Here is a 20,399-nt window from a genome sequence, read left to right as displayed (position 1 = left end):
GCGTTCGGGCTGACCCAGACAAGGTCAAGGCCATAGCAGCATGGCCGACGCCCCGATCCCAGAAAGATCTTCGAAAGTGGTTGGGCTTGGCCAACTAACTTCACAAGTACAGCGCTGGGTACGCGGGCTTCGCTAAGCCCTTGTCGAGCCTCCTTCAGAAGGACGTCGACTGGCGCTGGGACCAACAGCACCAGGATGCATTTGGCAGCATCAAGGCCAGTCTCCAAGAGGCTCCTGTCCTGGCCTGCTGAACGAGACGAGGCCGCTCAGCGTCGCCTGCGATGTCTCCGACTATGTCATCGGTTGTGCATTGCTGCAGCCTGACACGGCTGGACGCGAACGCGTCATCTCGTTCCAGTCCAGACAGCGCAAAGCTGCCGAACGGAACTACCCTGTTCACGACAAGGAGCTCTTGCCAATGAAGTATGCCCTTGTGAAGTTTCGTGCTCACCTTCTGGGCTCTAGGCCCTTTGTAATCTACACAGACCACGCGTCCTCGAGGACGGCGACTAACTTGCCTCACCTCTCCCAAAGGATGGCGAGGTGGCTGTCCTTCTTCGCGGAATACAACTTCCGCGTCGAATACAAGCCAGGCAAGCTCAACGTGCTTGCGGACGCCCTCTCTCGGCGTCCTGACTATGAGTTGGTCCACATCACGCGGGTGACAACGGATCTATATGATCGGATACGCATGGCGTATCGGGACGATGAGGCTGTCGCGCCTATCGTCAAGTTCCTTCAGGCCGGAACGAGCGCGAAGTCCGACTGGCTCTCGTCGCGACAGCGCTCACGGCTCCACCGATATGAGTTGAAGGATGGACTCCTCTATTACCGGGTGGAGCCCACTGATCCTCCACGGGTAGTCGTACCCAACGACGAGGATCTGAAGTTCGACATCCTCGCGGAGGCGCATGACGCGCCCTCCAGCGGCCACTTGGGCCGCGAGAAGACCTTTCTGTCGGTCTCTCAGTCCTTCTGGTGGACCCACATGTACAAGTGGGGGGGGGGTCGCACGGTACGTGACGACATGTGAATCATGTCAGCGAGTAAATCCGCAGGGCACGCTTCGGCTCCACTACAGAGCCTGCCCGTTCCGGCTGACAGTTGGAAGCCAATGAGTCTTGACTTCAGCTTTGGGCTTACCGCCGACGGACACGGCAACACCGGGATTTGGTGTTCGTGTGTCGGCTGAGCAAGATGGTACATCTTGCCCCAGTACCCGTTACCGTCACAGGCGAACAAATTGCGAGGTTGTTCGTCGATATCGTGTTCCGCTATCGCGGTCTCCCGGTGACGATTGTCTCGGAGATGAGACCCGCGATTCACGGCTGCGTTTTGGAAAATGCTGTTTCCTTTACTGGGAACTCGTCTGCAGATGTCCACTGCGGACCATCCACAGACACACGGCCAGACAGAGCGCGTCAATCGAGTTCTCGAGGACACTCTGCGCAGTGTGTGCGCGGAAGCATCACGTACGTGGTCGACGTAGCTTCCAGTTGTTGGGTTGCGCTCAACAACGCGGTGCACGCGTCCACGGGCTCACGCCGCTCTACTTGAGCGGCTTCCGTCACCCCAGAGTGCCTTCCACTCTTCGAGGAGCCACTGCATCCTCTATTCTAAGTGGGGGAGTGGCTCGGAAAGCTCTTTCCTCTTAGGTCTCGGATGTGAGACCGGTTTAGCTGCGGAACCAAGTGGAATCCTTTATGGATACCAAGCTGAGCGTGACCAGCAGGGTCCACGATGTCATGGCAGCGGCCCAGGACAGACAGAAGGAGCACTCTGACAAACATGGAAGAGAAAACTTAAGTGTATTTAAGGTGGGTGAGTTAGTGTTATTAGACACGAGGAACCTACCACTAAACATTGTAAGCTCTGTCGGCAGCAACAAGCTGAAGTACCGCTTCATTGGACCGTTCGCAGTCCTGGTCAGGCATGGTGCGTCGTACACCATCGACCTGCCCAAGTCAATGACGACGCACCCGACGTTCTACGTTGGGCGTCTTAAGCGGTACCATGATCCGCAAGGGGTTGCTGACTCACAGACCCACCTTGGCCCAACTCCTCGAAGCGAGGGCTGGCCGCAGACGTCGACGAAGGCGTCGGAGCAGGCACCCAAGGCTCGGTCTGAACAGCAAGGCTGCGGTCGAGACCGTACGCCGGAGTGGCCCCGTACGAACGGACCCCGAAGCCATTCGCCGAGTACGTCGGGTACGCACCATACGCTTACGACTGGGAGTGCGCCGAATTCGGCTCCGGACGTGACAGCAGAGCCTCGAAACGTCGGATCAAGCGGAAGGCGTCGTCAAGATCGGACGAAGCAGCCCACATGTCCACCAGCAGATGCAGATTCGAGACCTCTCGCTCCAACAGGTCCAGGCGGTCCGCAAGACGAGCGAGTACGCCCTGATTAGCATCTCCAGCAGTCCCAAGGCCAAGTGCAATCTCAAGCACGAGGACGCGTTGACGGAGGCCATCAACCTCAGGGCTCTGCGTCGGACCTGCAGGAGAAGCACTCGGACGAGAGTAGCGTTCCGGAGGCGCCGAGTACTCATACTCGTACGAGGGCACCTCCGCCCCTGCTTGGCCTAAACGGAGAAGTCCATTACCAGGTGGAGCGAGTTCTCCGGGAGCAATGTCGTCGCGATAAGCGACATCTCCTCGTGAAGTGAAGGGTTATGCCCACTACGAGAACTTGTGTGAAGTCGATTTGAGCGACTTCGGATAGACTGCCCGAAGGCTGTAGCAATCTGTGAACAGATGCGGCGGCAGCTTCATAAGTAACTCGGGGTTTCTTGCACGAACGGGGTACGGACGTTGTCGACACTCCGTACCCGCGCTCATCGTGGGCGCTAGATGCCGCGCGCTTTAGAATGTCCCTTGGCAGCATGCGCTTGCTGACCAAGTGGGCGAACCGGACACGAAGATCACGCTGGTCCAGGATGATGGACAGCACCTGATCTTCACGGAGTTCCCGCAACTCCGAGGGTGAGTACTTGAGAGACTCAACCCAGGCCCAGAACATGTCCTCACCCGAGTTCCAGTTATGACTGTTCTCGGGAAAAACACAGGGGTAGCCCCAGAGAGGGTAGAGACCACCCCCGTTCTCGGGCTTCTTACGACAAGTCGTGAAGTCCTTCAGAGAGATTCGGTGCGGCGCGAGAAGCACACACCGAGCCGCCTCCAGGTTGTCAACAAACAACGGCTCCTTCTGGACCAGGGCACGTTCGTAAACGCCCCTAGAGGTGTGGCCGCCAACAAGGCCACGAGGAGCAATGAGGTTCTCCAGAAAGGGGTCCGCCCCAGAGCTCTCCTCGGGAGGCCAATACCCTCTTGTGTTGATGGCAGCTCCCTGGCTGACTGGTGCCACCACCGGACCCCCACGCGTGCGCTGGGCAGCTTGGAAGTCCTCCTGCTGCTGGTCGAGGTCGTCAGTGATCTCCAGGGGCTCATGAATAGCACCCTCCTCCTCCTCCTGCTCCTCTTCATCCAAGGAGCCGAAGCGGTTCCGATAAGAGTACCCAGTCTCCTTCTCCTCGCGGAGTGGAGACTTCGAAGCCATGCGCTTCTTAGAAAGTTTGGTGTTTTCGGCTTTGGCGTCCTTAGCACGCGCAAGTCTCTGAGAGACGTTTGAGAGGTTTCTCCGCTTCATCGTCACCAGCTTTGGGAGAGCCCTTAGCACTGACGGCAGGACTCTCAGTGAGCACAGACATCCTGGGACCGTGATCGCCATGGTCACTTGCACGCTGTCGTCGTCGTGCTCGCCGGGCACTGGAGTGTCATCCCCCCCCCACCCACCCCACCCCCACGGAGCCCACAGGAGCATCAGGAGTGCTCCTAGATCGTCACTGCCTCAATTGAACTCACTTCAGCGAGCCGCGGGTTCGGACGGCTGTCTGGAGAGACCGAAGGTGACGGACTGCGGCGCTTGCTTGCACGCTTGCTCGCAGCCGCGTCACCAGATGAGCCGATCGCTTCCGAGGCCACCTTAGTAGCCTTCTAGAGTGCAGAGCCTTTGCTGCGAGGCTTAGTGCTCTTGGCTTGCGCCTTTCCGGCAACAGCCTTGGAGCGTTTTTCGCACCACTCTTCGCAGTGTCACGGGGCGTACTAAAGATCGATATGGAGACCGAGAAGACGAGCGCTCAACCGCTACTCGAGGCCCTAACTGTAATGTGAGCCTCCGCCGTGATCGCGCAGCCAAGTCGATGTATTTCGACTTTGAGAATGAGAGTTTGTGACGTACACTTCCTCATTCTGATTGGTCGGTAAGCCGAACCTAAGTGGGGGAGGGTGTAACGGGGTACATAGCCCCAAGTGTACCCCTAGTTACGTGTGACACGTCATGCTTCGGGATATTTGGTACACGGTACCAGGGTCGTCCGAGGCCAACCATTGGCTGATGGCATAGTTTTTCTATAGGTGACTTATAGTTTGTAAATTTAACTCAAGCTTAGCCTATCTATAAATATATTCAGCTACAACTTACCTTAAATTGGTCACTTCGCTCCAAGGGACTTGTGAACTGCCGTTCACTGAGAGTTTGTATACTCTTGGAAGCCAACCGCAAGGTGCTGTGTGACCCCTCACACTTACCTTAAGCAGGTGATACATGAGTATCTTTCCGCAGTTTCTGCCCACAGGAATGCTATTTAATCTTAAGCTCTTTGCTAAACTTTGCAAAGCTATTTGCGCAATTCGTTTTATAAACAAGTCGGCCGGACAGCTAAGATGCTAGCCAATAATTTCCGCGGCTGCGCGGTATCACTTCTGGTCTTACAGTATATGTATTACTTCGGGGTAGAATTGGTGGATGTTAAATACTTGTACTTGTATACACGTATTCCTCACTAAGCTCAGAATACAATACAAACACTCACGTTTGCCTACTGAAGACTCCATGTACAAGTAAAAATGTCCCAATTTTTGGCGAACCTATTGGCATTAAGACTCTACGATGCTCAGCCGAAGCGGAATAGGCAAAAATATCTCGACGCTTTTGCAGGTCCGATACCGCGCATACTCGCCATCTCTTCTTTTGACGCAGGTTCAGTCTCAAGGATATCCTGAAACCATCATTAGTATAGTTGCCATATAAACGATTAATACATACAGCGTGAAACCTCGTACGTACCCGAATAAGCCGACGTGAAAGAGCTTCTCGCTTCGGAAGCTTCAACCGCCTGGACTCGGCTAAGACCTTCTGGTATTGATACTCAATCCTGCTCTTTGAAACGCCATCTTCCCCGTCCGATTTTCTTTCATTAAACTTGTGTTCATGAGTAGTCTCTTCTTCATACCCAAACGCATCCGCAGTTTCTAGCGGCTCACCGCAGTTGCAATTCTTGACGCAGAGTCTGGTATCGAATCGGAAGCCGAAATGAGAGTACAGCAGCTCCTTTCGACAGCCCGATGCCATTTCACAGAAGGCAGAAACTTCTTCCAGTTCGCCCCGTGAGCTCCCGTTGGAGATTGGACCAGACCCAGTGCCGTCGAAATCGCGTCTTTCCGTCGTTAAAGCGTCTGCACGGCCCTTGTCTGCCTCTGAATACAGCAAAATGCACTCGGATGGCTTCCCATCGCGGCCACTTCGTCCCTTGACTCAGCAAAATAATGAGTCTGTGGGTGCAATCTCCATCGTTTTAAATTAAAGATTTAGAAACACGTACAATTTGCTGCGAATACGCCGAAAGTGTCAGCGGGATCGAGTGATGCACCACAAAGCGCACGTCCGGTCGGTCGATCCCCATCTGGAAGACACACAAGCACCGCCGTTAGAGCTCTTCCTCTCGAAGTCTCGCATCAATAGCCACGTACGCCGAACGCACTGGTGGCACAGATGGCCGTCAGCTGGCCCATCATCCACTGCTTGCGTACAAACTCCCTCCTCTTGGGCGGTAGCCCGCCATGATAAACGCCCGCGTGGCTTCCAGCGCGAACGAGTGCCAGACACGTGTCTTCCGCCTCCTTTCGTGTCATGCAGTACACAATCGCAGGCTCCGTCCCCACACGATTCGCGAGCCACTGAGCCGCCTGTGCGCGTTTCCTCACAACTTCCATGCGCAGATTCTGGCGATCTGTCACTTGTTGCACCAGCACCATCTGCTTGTGTCTTGACGCGCTTGCTCCTTCATCAGCGGACGCAAAAGCTACTAACTGCAGATAGAAAAGGTCGGCCAACTTGGCGATGTCTTCGTCCGACACTGACGCTGTCGCTAGAGTGATGGGAACTTGACTGAAGAGCTGATTCTTCCACTGGCTGAGCAGTAGATACGACGGTCGGAACGTGTTCCCCCACTCCAGCACACAGTGGGCTTCGTCCAGCACGATCCGAGCCAGTTTGCCCTCTTTTCCTGCTGCATGTACCCATTTCCTCATCTCTGCGTTCATCTGTAAAAACTCTGGCGTGGTGTAAATGAGTCTCTGACCGGAGAGCAGCTGCGTTAAGGGCACCGACTTGTTCCTCTCGTCTGCTGATACTTGAATAGCGTTGACGCCCTTGCGTTTTAACGCTGCAACTTGATCCTAGAAATTTGAAATCAAAAGCACAAATTTAGTCCCGTCCTAATATTCTAGAAAAAAATGAGTTTAGTTTAATGACGTACATGCATCAGAGCAATGAGTGGAGACACCACAAGGGTCGTTTTATGAGCTGCAGCTAGCAGAGCTGGTGCCTGGAAGGCTAAACTCTTGCCAGCGCCTGTAGGGAGGTGGAGGAACACCGAATAGCCCAATGTAGCCATTTTCACAGCCGTCGATTGCGCCTCTGTGACTTGGAAGGAGTCGGATTCACCGCGCTCCAGTAGTTTTCGATACACAACATCAAGAGTCTGTTGATTAACAGAGGAAGCACGACGGATCTGGGTTCGCAGCAGTGGAGTAATGCGAGGTTGCAGCAGAGACTTCATGATGCCAAGTGAGTAAAAACAAGAAAACGTTTCATTGGGTGAAAATCTAACTACGCGATGATTGGGTAATGCTGTAGCCATCTGCTACAGCTCTGTTCCATTTGATCAGCACTTCTGATGGCCCTCCTCGTACTTGTCAAGTGCCTTTTGACCTATAGCGCAAGCAATACGAGGAGTTTGGTCGCCACAGACGGCGTGAAGTACAATGCTCCACGTGTCTGTGTTTTCCGAGGGAAGCGGATAGTGCTCGTCCGTCCACTCGACGGAAATGGTCGATTCGTCGCCCAAGTTGAAGGCGCCCAGCTTGCCAGACATGTCTCCTTTTCTCGCATACCAATGGGTCGGCAATGTAGTTGGTTGGGTTACACGCGTAGTGTAACGATTTCTCATTGCATCCGGCCTCAGCGATGTGCTCAGACGCAGGACCGCACGCTCGCAACGGGTCGTAGTGGTTGTCTGTGGCTGCCTTGGAGCATTGCGCGAACGAGTCAGAAGTGAGCGTCGAGCTCCACTTCGTGTGGATGTGCCACCTCCAGCTCGTGACGTCCTTGGTGCAGTTTCCGTCGAACTCGGCGATCTGCGCCTGGTCAACGTCGGAGAAGTCGAGGTTGGCTTTGATGGTGGCAACAGTCGAATCTTCAGCGGCGTATTGAACCTCGATGGAGCCGTCCACGCCAGCAGCGCTCGCCGCATCGAACTTGTACAGATACGACGGGGTATAGGCTGCGGTAGTGGAGAGGGCGGTGACAACAGCGCAGATAATACCAAAGATACGGGCCATGGTGGGGAGACTGGTGGGAAGACAAGAAGCGCTTGAGGTGTCGGAGGTTAATCCGTGAATGACTCCTTGATCGAAAACGGGCTCGCAGAATCAAGTTGGGTGATGATATAAACCTGGAAGAAGCGTCTGGTGGTGGCAATTGCAGGTGTTTCCTAGTTACATTGCGGCTCCAGGATGTTCGTAATAATCAAATTCAGATGATGCTGGCCTTTGAGGTTGTTCTTTAAGCCAGGAGTCCATTTACAGCAGAAGAACATGTTTAATAATAATTCAGGGTGTTACGACTTTCGAGCGTTTTTATCTCAAAAGGAATGGTGAGGGGTGCACCAAATTGCCGAATTTTCCCGATAAATCTTCTTTCTCGCGCATGAGAGTTATCCGCATAGTTTTCCGGGCTGCACGCGTATACCGGTACATGTATGCCGACTTGGCTTGCACTGAAATGCTCCGAGTCGGACTGCACGCAAAGAGCGAACGTGAATGTGCCACTTGTACTCGGAGACAGGTCCAGTGCACATTCGGTCGATACCCGGATCGAGCTTTGATCACTCGCGAAAATTCCAACGCGGCAGATATAACGGCAATCGGATATTACCACTAGCGTACTTGAAGCGGATTGTCCCTTCGACTTGCAGCATCGAATTGGAAGACAAACGGTGTTGATTCGGCGGCTGTAACTACAGAGATGGCCACCAAGAATCAGTGATGTAGATCATTGACGGATACTTTGGATCGATGTCGGAGCGAAAAATTTTACTACAGTAGTAAATGAAATCCAAATCCGTGCTAACGTTAGCGGTGACTGTAAATTCCCAAAAGATTTCAGCGAACTCTCTATTTTTATTTGTAAACGTAAAATTTGAGTCACCTCTTCATCTTATTAGACGCCGCATCCGGCAGGGGTGGACTGGTTCGGGGAATCCTGGACGGGAGTCGACTGGTCAACTTCACCCTCCGTCTCCGTTTGCAGAGCGCAGGCGATACGAGACTCTTGGCCACACATGGCGTGCAACACGATGCTCCATGTCTCGGTGCTCTCGGACGGCAAAGGGAAGTGCTCGTCCGTCCACTCTCCCTTAACGGTGCCATCGTCGGCAACCTTGAAGGCGCCGAACTTGCCCGACAAATCGCCCTTCTCGCACGCCAACGGGTTGGCCGAGTAGCTCCCCGGGTTGCAAGCGTAGTCCTTGATCTTGGCCTCGCACTCAGGCTCAGCGTTGTATTCGGACACCGGGCCACACGCCCGCAGCGGGTCGTAGTGGTTGGCAGTCGCCGCCTTCGCGCACTGCTTGAACGAGTCAGACGAGAGCGTCGAGTTCCACTTGGTGTGGATGTGCCACTTCCAGCCTGTCACGGCGTCCATAGTGCAGTTGTTGTCGAACGCCACAATATCGGACTGGTTGACACGGGAGAAGTCGAGAGCCGCCGTGATAGTGGCAGTGGATGCATTCTCGGCGGCGTACTTGATCTGGATGGTACCGTCGACTCCAGCAGCGTTAGCCGCATCAAACTTATAGACGTACGACGGCTGGGCAGCCGCAGCAGCGAGAGCGCAGGCGAAAGCGCCAGCAGTACCAAACGAGTGGACCATAGTTTGGGTAGTGAGAGGTAGATAGTTAATCCAGAAATGACCCCAAGTTGTCGATGAAAACCTGGTGGTGCTGGGCCTGAGGGCGATGGCTGCCTCGCGCCAATTGCAAGCAAGCTCCGCATGTCTCGGAGGTTCATGGGCACATCCGGAAAGCACTTGCACCGTGCATTGCCTTCTTTCGCGACTGTCGAGGTCTCCCTTTTTTAATCGAGAGTCGTTATTGTGCCAGACTGAAAACGCAAAAAAATAAGAGCGTCGTTAAAGGTACCGAGCAGCTCGTACTTAAGCGAGAGTTAGGGGCACATGGTCCGAGTGCGTAGGCACCGAGTGATGTCCTACAGGTACCGATTACAATTCAGAGCGGTAATATTCGGTATTTTATTGGCAGTTGATTTCAAAAATTACATCGTTTGATCGTGTGGCTCTCGTGGATCCAGCCATGCACGTTGCATGAATGTGACTTGTTGTACTGATGTGTTGCTTGAAGGTACACAAGACTTAATGTTTCACGGGGAGCATTCATTTACTTGTAGGCGGACTGGTGGTGACGGACGTGCATCTGCTGGGTAAGAGGAGGCGCTCATGGCTCGAGCGTCTCTGGGTGGACTGGCAGGTGCATATAGCCGCCCGAGCGGCTGTGGACGAGCACAAACCCGATGTGGCGCTGGTACTCGGCGACCAATTCGATGAGGGGAATCGTTGGACGTCAGATGCGGATTACGGCGAATACGCTAGGCGGTTCTTTCGGGTCTTTTCCAGCTTTTTGCCCTTGAAGACGCTGTACTTGGTGCGACTAGTTTGGAGCTACAAGAGGTTGCAATTGCTGACAGGATTTTTGACAGGTCGGCAACCATGATACCTCGTTCGGATGGGACATGAGGATTGAGGACTTGAAGCGCTACGAAGTCACGTTCGGGGAGGCGAACCGGATTAACGAAATCGGAGGCCACACATTTGTGAGGCTGAATACGATGGCGCTGGACGCGGATGTGGCTAGTCGAGCAGTCAAGACGGAGGCTAAGAGGTAGCAATTGCAGTTTTTCAAGTGTTCAAGCTGGAGATCTGAGCGAACGATTTTCTTTTCTTCTCGTTCTGCTTGTGCAGCTTCCTGGAGAGCGTCAACTTTGAGGACCTTCGAGCGCGAACGACTGGCAGTGTAGTGTTGCTCACACACCTGCCGCTCTTCCGTGTTGACGACCTCCAGTGTGGAGAAGAACAGCTGCGCGAAGCGGGCCACGTCAGCTATGAGCACCCGGGTTTCAAGTACGAAACGCACCACCACGCTCTCTCCCGCGAGCTGTCGACGGAGTTGCTGGCCAAAGTGCGGCCGGATCTGGTCTTTTCAGGCCACACACACGCCTGGTGCGCGTATAAGCTTCCTTGAAGACAAGGAAACATTTTGCATTTACCGGTAATCGAGCAAGTTGTGAGCTGATCGCTTTTCGTCCATGTCCAACGCTGCAATCACCTGCAAGTCCATCCAGTGGATGACCTAGAACTCATGTATGATCAGCTAACCATCGCACATTGGGATCATCACCTGTCGTTAGATTAGAAAACTCTCAGTGACAGCAATGCACCTCACCGAAAACTAGGTCAGGAGCGAGACAGTGAAGCATTAATGTGCATGAATTCATTTGGCAAGACTAAATGTAGCTACATCAGACATTTCAGCATGTAACGGAGCCTTAAAAATCGTATGAATGCTAAGGTTGGTTTGGCTGGCAGTGGAATTCCTCTGAGGTAGCACTCGAAAAATATAAGGACAGCTGCACCGCAACTTGATCCATCTGGCTGTCGTGAACGTGTTTCTCGCTTGATTGTCAGAAGGGTACATAGTTCTCCAAAAATACTCTTCAGTTGGGCTTCACAGGTGTCGTAGTACTTTGCCTTCGACGCTTGAAGCGGGTCAAAGAGCGTGATTCTTCGGGTCTCTCTCCGAAAATCGATCACAGCACCGCACCAGTGGTTGTTGTCGATATGCAACGGTATCAGCACTATCTTGTTTGTTTTCGCGAACGGGTTGCCGGCTTTGACAGTCGTAAGCTGCTGCTCTCGGAGCTGGAAACGCAGGAAGAGAGGGTTGACGACGCCAACATCAGGATGCTCACGATGTAGCAGCGCTATCCCGTGCCCCATACAATTGTCGTCAAGCCATGAACTCCCACAAAATGTCAGTAGGGCTCGATACGGTACACTGCCAAACGATGTCACGCGTCCGCCTCGAAGCATAAGCTGCTTGATTGCATTTTCACGCTCTTTTGGTTCGGTAGCAACTCCATCAGACAGTTCATCTGGAATTGTGATGCGCTTAACGCTGGTGTTTACGGCCCAATTCATAGCATCCTCTGTCTGCGCTAGAAGCTTCATGCACGTGTGCCACCGATCCATTGCCTTGATATCTTTAAGCATAAAGATTCCAAAACGTGACACACGCACGCCGACGCTGTCGTCTTCACAGTCATCCTTCCTGAACCCCCTGATTGCCATTTGAGCCTTTTCCACAAATTCGCGATAGAAGACAAACCGAATATCAGTAGTGCACTTGTCTTCCGTGTAGATACCAGCGATCGCCTTTTTTGACTTTGGAACTTCCCGGATTGTGAGCGTGGGTAGTATCCGTTTCGCAGCTTCGTAGGTATAGTCGTTGTCTAGAAACTTCACGATGTTCCGTACACTCGGAACCGGCACCAATGTCCCCTGCACGAGTCGTGACGCAGCTTCCTTACCGCGGGCGACACGCTGTCGCTTCTCGGCTTTCCCTTGATTCTTTCTCACCTTTGGGCGCCCTCTGCTTTTGGCGCTCTTCGATACGATGAAGGATCCAGATGAGTCAGACGAACTACTGGGATGATCCCGCCTGACTGAACTCGGTTTCTCACTGTGCGGATCTCCATGAATGACACCCACCCGATCTCCAATTGTATTTCCTGTAACTGAAGGTACAGTAGAAGTAGCCAATACATCTTGCTTGGTGACTGGAGATACAATACCAGCACCCGATACTTGCTCAGTGACTGGAGGTACAGTAGAAGTATCCAACATTTCAGGCTCGGTGACTGGAGGTACTGCAGAGGTACCCAACACTTTCTGCTCTGTAACTGGATGTGTTTGGGGTTCCTTAGGTATCGCTGCACGCTGCGTCGGAGCTTGCTCGTCATCACTGTGGTCACACTTTAAAGCCGTCAGAGAGTAGGAGACCCTTGTGGTATCATCGCGTGCAGAATCATTGCTATCGAACGAAAAAGGCAGTGAAGCCACCTGAGACAGCGGTTCAACGCGATCGTCTACGCGTCCGACAAACGGAGCTACTCCATCCTTGATCACCTCCTCGAATTTCTCCAATGCTACCATCATCTCTCCAAAAACGTGAGTTCCATTTCTGCTCATGATATCGGCAATACTCATTCCGCGTTGGAGCGCATGCTTGTATTTTGTGGTTCCGTTCAGCACCTGATGATTCCTTGCTGCCATTGCAGAATCGCAGATTTGAAAAGCCTTGCACGCAAAGTTAGTGTCTGGGATATCTTCTTCAGCGGCTGGTTGATTTAGTTTGCACACCAACTGCCACCGAGACGCGATATTGCGAAAAGGAATAGCAGTCTTGTCGTTCATTAGACGCCAATACATGACGTGGCGGCATGGTAAAAGCATTGTTCGCATAAACACACACGAGCACTGATATCGCTAAAGGCACCTCAATAAACACATAAAATTAGATAGGGATTACAGATAAAGTTCCACTGGTTCACGTACCGAAGTATCCACGTGATATACACTTGTACGGTTGTCTCCAGTAAGAAGAAACAAATTTGGTTGCAGTTCCTTTATCTCGTAATGGGTCTTTCTATCCTTGGACATCCAGTACTGCTGCTCAATTAGCCGGTACGCATAGGGACTTACATCACGGGCAAGAATTTTCAATTCTTCATCTGCACCTTCGTAGCGCATCTGACCAACATCAGTTATCTTCTTGGCGTACTCCATCTCGGCAACGGCTTGTAAGAACATCAAGGTATCGACGCATTCATCCAACGCCATGTCTGCCCTTAAAATATCCTTGATATGACCCCACGATGATTCCAGTCTGTGGTAAAACGGCCCAAGTTCAGTACTAATTTAGAAGCAGCATTCCGAAAGCCATTGTACCTGTTGTTTGTGTGATTCCCCGGATGTGGTACATCAGAACGCGCATATAGCACCCATCGTTCCTTCATAGAGTCCCAATTTCGCATGAAATATTCCAAGAAAGGGTGCTTAGGCTCTGGAATAGTGTCGCTGTCTCGAAGCTGAACTCTATCGAGCAGGAAGTACATGTACTTCAGATATTTGATGTACTCCTCTGGAGAAGCAGCAAGTCTCATCATGTCGACAGCATCCTCCACTTGGTCTTTGTCAAAGCTCGAGGGTCCTCCATACTCACGCTTCACCATTTCAGCACGAATATACTTCTTCAGATGGAAATGGCAGAGAATAATTTTCACACCCGGAAATTCGTCCTCCAGCAATCCAAGCTCGCCCATATCCTTGTCGATGACTATTACCTTGACCTTCTCCCACGAAGAGTTGTGAAATTTAAAGGATCGAATTGCATCTGTCAGACATTCCGCGCTCTCATTCTCCATAAGACTGTGATGAACATACTGGCCCTAATAATGCAGAACGTTGAACAAATAAGTTAGTTACACATAAAGTAACTCCAGTACCTCAAAGAGTAACTCCAGTACTCAAGCAAGACACTTGTGTAACCGGAGGTACTTCGAAGCTGCATCGTGTACAAGAGTCACTGAGCGAGTAGCGAAAGGTACCTATACTCACATGGCCATATACATCGTTCACCATGAAAGAGAACAGCTTGTAGCGTGACTCATTCGTATTGTGCGTAGCATCGACTAGCATAACTTCAGGGAAAGCTTTAAACCAGCGCCGCATCTGCCTTGTTTGAAGTGTGATTGTCTGTGTGATCTTTGCATCGTCAATGAACACGGACGCACGATTTCCTCGACTCTCACACACACCTCGCAAAACGGTTTCCAACCGCTCCTCAACGGTAGCACCCCTCTTTCGCTTCTCTTTCATCTTCGCCACCATGTTGTGGACATCCCGTAGCATGACGTTTTTGCCTACATCGATCATCAGAGAAATATAAGAAAACATGTGAAAGCAGTAGCAGAGCTTGTCGGCGCACCTGTCTTCTCTCGAAGGTACTGCATGATCAACTTCGGTTTCGACCCGGCAGCCTGGAGTTCGTCGACGAAGGCAAGAAGAGCAGGGTTATCCACGCGTCGATTTGAGGCATGATTCTCGTAAATCGCCTTCGACACCTTGTGGTTATGCTCAACGCTACAGGCAGTGATCCGCACCATAATTTTTTGAACGTCTTCGGCCCCATTCCATGAAACGGTGGCTTTAATGTTTGCCTTGCATCCCGTACTCTTTTCGAAGTAACTCTTCCGGATTCCTTTCCCTCGACTCTTCCGGTTCCAGCCATGAGTGCACACTAACTTAATCCAGAAGTTGCCAAAATCCTCCGGAATTAAGCGTTCAGCTCCGTCGTCAACGTCACCATCGTCACCTCCTTGTTGCCCAAGTAGAACCTCACCAGCGCGACTCGCCGCTCGCTCCTTAATCTCGCGGTTACGCTTCGCTACCGACGTTGATGTGCGTTGGCGGAAGATCTGGTGTGTTTGTGCTTGATACTGCGCAATGTACGCATTGAAATCATCCCAATTGTCGTGCCATTCGACATCGACCGGGGGTGGCGTCCAAGTGGACGACGGAACATGCAACTCGGGTTCACTATCACTCATAACTGCATGGAGAACATAAACAAAAGAACAAGTTAGTCGGTAATCCATATACATGCCTTCTGGGCTGCACTGACCTTCGGGGTGCACTGACTTGCGCTGGAAGAGGGCGATTTTCGAATGATAGGCTGAGAAATGCCAGGATGGATGAAAGGGGAGAGAGGGGGTGTCATTTTTTATAAATATGGGATCCTAAAATTTGGAGTCAGCGGTATTTTACCTGGATAAATTACGTGCGCATACAGTTTGGTTTCGTTTAGATACGATTTTGCTCGGTACCTCTAACGAGTAGCTCCCCGGGTTGCAAGCGTAGTCCTTGATCTTGGCCTCGCACTCAGGCTCAGCGTTGTATTCGGACACCGGGCCACACGCCCGCAGCGGGTCGTAGTGGGTGGCAGTCGCCGCCTTCGCGCACTGCTTGAACGAGTCAGACGAGAGCGTCGAGTTCCACTTGGTGTGGATGTGCCACTTCCAGCCTGTCACGGCGTCCATAGTGCAGTTGTTGTCGAACGCCACAATATCGGACTGGTTGACACGGGAGAAGTCGAGAGCCGCCGTGATAGTGGCAGTGGATGCATTCTCGGCGGCGTACTTGATCTGGATGGTACCGTCGACTCCAGCAGCGTTAGCCGCATCAAACTTATAGACGTACGACGGCTGGGCAGCCGCAGCAGCGAGAGCGCAGGCGAAAGCGCCAGCAGTACCAAACGAGTGGACCATAGTTTGGGTAGTGAGAGGTAGATAGTTAATCCAGAAATGACCCCAAGTTGTCGATGAAAACCTGGTGGTGCTGGGCCTGAGGGCGATGGCTGCCTCGCGCCAATTGCAAGCAAGCTCCGCATGTCTCGGAGGTTCATGGGCACATCCGGAAAGCACTTGCACCGTGCATTGCCTTGTTGTGCCTTTCGCGACTGTCGAGGTCTCCCTTTTTTAATCGAGAGTCGTTATTGTGCCAGACTGAAAACGCAAAAAAATAATTGTCAAGGAAATTTTGAGTCCCTCGTACGGTTAAATTTGTATACCCGTATACGGAGCTTTTGTGCCACTCATTTAGGGGCACTCCATTTCGAGAAGAACAGCGCCAGCAATGGATCGGCGCCAGCCTGCACGCGCGTCGAAGAAGCGGCCCTCAGAGGAAGCCTACAGCGGGGGCAGTGAGAATGACGGCTCGGACGCGAGCTGGGTGGACGACTCCGCCGTATCCAGTAGTTCCAGTGCGGCGACGTGGAGTGTCGAGGATTCAAGCGTGACTGATACGCCTGACGAGAGAACAAGTGGAGGTAGTAGCGGAAGAGGATCTCCAGAAGTCTGTGCAGACTTAGTTGAAACGCAGTTTCAGTCCTGGGAAGCCTTTCACTCGTATCTGGACGAGTATCAGAAGCAGACTTACCAGGTAAGGGCATTGATGGCACTATGTATTACATTATGAGAGTATTCAACGGGTTTGACCAATTTACTGTAGATTTTTAGAGTGCGATCAACTAAAAGCGTGGCAGAACGGAACAGGCTAATCCAGAAGGCCCAGAAGCCGTCTTCAACGCTCATCCCAGAGGCATGGTGTACGTACGCAAAGATGCTCATTTGCACGCATGGCGGCAAGTACAGATACCGTGGTAAAGGGAAGAGGCCACGTCAGGAAGTACGCCCGATCGAGTGCAAGGCCCAGGTGCGAGACGTTGACTGTCGGTCACTGCCGGTCACAGTCGGCTGTAGTCTGGCACTGTCGGTCACAGTCGGTTAATGATCGGTACTTTATGTAACAATACTATTCAACAGCTAACGTTGCTCATGTGTGTATACAGATAAACGCTTGCGTTCAAGTGGTGAACACATCCCCTCTTCATTTTGCAGCTTGCGTCACTAAGACTGCATTATCTCACAACCACGAATTGGGGTTGCGGACGTACCGCCATTATCCCGCTAATCGACTGGCTATAGAAGAAGATGTTTTGGCGACGGTCGACTCCCTCAGAAAATCAGGCACAAAGACGCAAAACATTCTGAAATTTATCGTGGAGAACACCAGCAGCGATCCAACTCCTCAAGATGTACGAAACCTAATCCGGAAGCTAAAGAAACAAGACCAGGGCGTGTCATCTCGCTCTCAACGCATCAAGAAATGGATGGTGGACTTTTGTGCTGCTCAAGGGAACGTAGGGCATATTTTTGTGGACCCATCAGGCGGAAAGGTTCGTTTTGCGTCTCAAGTATTGTGAATCGGTCAGTTTGATTCTAAATGTGTGTGTTTGGTTTTGTAGAAAATCGCTACGTGTATTACACTACAAACGAAGCACATGATTGACATTTTTAGCAGATTCCCTGAAGTTTTAATGATCGACGCAACGCATGGTACCAACGCCTCAAAGTACAAGATTTTTTCGTTCATGGCTCATGATATTTTTGGGAAAGGTCAGTACGTACAGCACGCTATCCTACAAAATGAACGAAGTGAAACGCTGTTTTCGGCGTGTGAAGAATTTAAGAAGCAGAATCCTTCCTGGACTAAGCTGCAGTGTGTGATCGTGGACAAAGACTTTACCGAAATTGGAGTTTTGCAGACTGCTTTTCCAGACGCTCGTATACTTCTCTGTCAGTTTCACGTCGTGAAATATTTGCGGGAGGAGATTGCATGCGCCGACTATGGCTTTTCGGCGTGGCAAAAAAAAGCAGCTTCGGGCAGTTGTCAATCTGTTGGTGTACGCAAAAACGGAACGGGAGTATGAAAAGCACCGACGCTACATGACACGTTTGACCTGTATTGGTACCAGCCTTGGCACCGCCACTGGATATTTCGCCTGTATTTCGGGCCGAACCAGATGCAGAATTGGCGTCAAAACTAGAAGCAATTCCGATTTTCTCTGAAAGGGTAAGCACTTTGCATATTTTAAGGGTAGCAGCAACTGACACTTTGTATACGTATTTTGTAGATTCGGATCGTTGACTTTGCATGCAGATCACTACTTAGTGACACTGCGTTGGCAGAGGCAATGGCAAAGCTATTTGGTCAACAAGAGGAAGTCATGACTGTTGACCCAGCGATATGGGGTATCGTGGAGAGAGGAAATGTGAGCATTCCAGACGAAGAGTTAAAGCACTTGTTCAGTTGTATTACTGGGCGAATTATACTGCTTCCAGTGAACTGTAACGGCACACACTGGTGCGGTATCATGATCAACACAGCTGAGACAACTATCAAGTACTATGATTCCATGAGCAGCAGCTACACTGGTACCCTTAGAGTACTAGCGCACAAACTTGTGCAACACATGCCGGCTACACCAGGACGTTACAGAGTGGTTCCCTATGTTGCGGATGCTGGAGTCCAACTAGACAGCTACTACTGTGGGGTGTACGTTCTGCTTGCATTCGAAACGTTCTGTAGCGGAGAAAGCACAGGTGAATTGAGTAAGAAGGCACTGCAGTACCAGCGTTATCGCTACTTGCAGATGTGCATGTGAAGCAAAACACTTTGTTTAATTTGAATTATATAGTTGCTGTTAAAACACATTGTGTCGGAAACATCACAGAAAGGTTGGATTCGTCCTTGAGGTTAACATCGGCCTTGAGGATGACTTCGCTCTAAAAACACTAAGTGCTCGTATCCGGATTATACAGCATATACAAGAGGGGTGAATTTCTTCGTCGGGCACAATCGGTCACGTCGGTGGTCAGTCGGTCACGAATGGCTCGTCTTCGTACCTTCAGTCGGTCACAATAACGCCTGCCTTTTTAATCTCTTCAATCGCGCATGTACAGTACAGTGTACGTTAATGTTAGTTACAGTACATTGTAACCGGTTTAACGAACTCGGAAAACTTTTAACAGATGCCTTAGAGTCTAAGGTACAGTGAATCTTTGTCTAAATTGATCTTGTGGTGTATAGCCGAGTCTCAAATAAAGTGGTGGACCACTGTTGATACCCTTTTTCCTCCGAGGGCATCTCGATACGTATTAATACCATAACAACTTAATATAATACAGTGTAAAAGTGGCCCTTAAGCAATGGTCTAACTCTTTTGGTATCCCAGTTCTACAACATGTACAGTATTATACATGTACTGCTTTTAAATGCGGTACGATAGCGGTAGCCAAGATAACGAAAAACAAGAAGCAGATTGTCTCTTCTCTTACAATTCACTCCTTAATAGACGAGGATTTTTTATAACAGCATGAAGCTGCAGAAGAGGCAGGTTTGGCGGTTCGACCACTCATACGAAGATGGCTCGACGTTCTGAATTCACTGGTGCTCAAGGAAATCTGTGTAAATATCACTACAGTACAGTATAAATTCGGTGCCGGTAGTACCGTATTGATAGCCTCTGTAGGAATCATTTTTTTAATTTTTAATTATTACTAATACAGTGTAGGTGGATCACAAATAGTTTGATACCAGACTGACTCACCGACAGGGTCGAGTTCTCCAACTTCTGTTCGGTTTCAGTGCTGTGCTGCACAGTGTACTGTATTGGCTGCACAATTTGTGCAGCTTGGATTCTACGCAAATTTTCGCGAGCAAAAGGTGCGTGCGGGATGTCGCTGCCGGTGGCAGCAACTCCATGAGCGAGTTGCTTGGTCTCCGAGTCGGAGTCCATCGTTTTCTGAGGACGTTTGGCTGTGGTAGGCTACTATAGCGCACGCTACCCGTGGACATACTTTCATTTTTGGATGAGCATCGACAGTATCATCACGGTTGGAGATGAAGAAAAATGTAAGAATACAGAGTATTTTGTACAATGCGGCAGGTGTAGAGCAAGAACAGTGACTTGCAGAACAATGTATGCGATATCGAAGGTTAGTATGCCTCTTGTCGGGTTTAGCGATTTTTGAAAGTTTAGAGCATTCCCACAAAAACTCGACAGAACTACTTTTTATTCGAATTTTTGCATATTTTGCTCGCCGACAAAAGCTACAATAGTTGTCGATGGCTATTCCGCGGAGATCCTGCGGTCAAATATTGCCCCAAGATAACCTTCGACAAAACCACAAAAAGGGCCCCGTTGCACCATATTGACCGTCAAAATCAAAAGTGTGCTATCCTTTTGGCAGGCTCGCACAAATACCCTTGTTTAGAAAGTCTCTCAAAATTGTTTCGAGGTATACGGAAAGTAAAGGGTGTGCTATCTAGGATTATGCACATGTATGTATATAGCTCTCGCGATTATAGTACCGGTAACCTTTGGATAGCATCACGACAAAGTCGAATACCCTGTGGAAGCCGCTTACCTGAAAACTGATTTAAAATATGAATGGAAGGAAAGGTCGACTCTGGCGTGGTGACACGCGTCGATCAACTTAATTATCTCTTTCAGACCACGTAC

General features: G+C 50.9%; 4 protein-coding genes across 4 annotated transcripts; all 4 read right to left on the bottom strand.

The window, feature by feature from the left end:
- Positions 1-4,955: 4,955 nt before the first annotated feature.
- Positions 4,956-6,902, bottom strand: PITG_01201 (ATP-dependent DNA helicase, putative; the record flags this gene model as incomplete). The annotated part of the gene is made up of 5 exons (XM_002907831.1): positions 4,956-5,048; positions 5,129-5,590; positions 5,664-5,744; positions 5,812-6,519; positions 6,600-6,902. The coding sequence occupies 5 exons, from the start codon at positions 6,900-6,902 to the stop codon at positions 4,956-4,958; spliced, it is 1,647 nt and encodes a 548-aa protein (XP_002907877.1).
- Positions 6,903-7,038: 136 nt separating this feature from the next.
- Positions 7,039-7,683, bottom strand: PITG_01200 (uncharacterized protein; the record flags this gene model as incomplete). Its single annotated transcript, XM_002907830.1, has 4 exons — positions 7,039-7,046; positions 7,091-7,160; positions 7,237-7,413; positions 7,495-7,683. The coding sequence occupies 4 exons, from the start codon at positions 7,681-7,683 to the stop codon at positions 7,039-7,041; spliced, it is 444 nt and encodes a 147-aa protein (XP_002907876.1).
- Positions 7,684-8,563: 880 nt separating this feature from the next.
- On the bottom strand, positions 8,564-9,274 carry PITG_01199 (uncharacterized protein; the record flags this gene model as incomplete). Its single annotated transcript, XM_002907829.1, has 1 exon — positions 8,564-9,274. One exon carries the CDS (start codon positions 9,272-9,274, stop codon positions 8,564-8,566), a length of 711 nt encoding a protein of 236 aa, XP_002907875.1.
- An 898-nt stretch (positions 9,275-10,172) lies between these two features.
- PITG_01198 (uncharacterized protein) lies at positions 10,173-10,672 on the bottom strand (the record flags this gene model as incomplete). The annotated part of the gene is made up of 3 exons (XM_002907828.1): positions 10,173-10,251; positions 10,347-10,472; positions 10,527-10,672. The coding sequence occupies 3 exons, from the start codon at positions 10,670-10,672 to the stop codon at positions 10,173-10,175; spliced, it is 351 nt and encodes a 116-aa protein (XP_002907874.1).
- Positions 10,673-20,399: the final 9,727 nt, after the last annotated feature.

This window comes from Phytophthora infestans, genomic scaffold (genome assembly GCF_000142945.1).
Source record: "Phytophthora infestans T30-4 supercont1.2 genomic scaffold, whole genome shotgun sequence".
In the NCBI taxonomy this organism is placed as follows: Eukaryota; Oomycota; class Peronosporomycetes; order Peronosporales; family Peronosporaceae; genus Phytophthora; species Phytophthora infestans.
The sequence above is the reverse complement of the archived record's forward strand: the minus strand, read 5'-3'. Positions and strand labels throughout refer to the sequence as shown.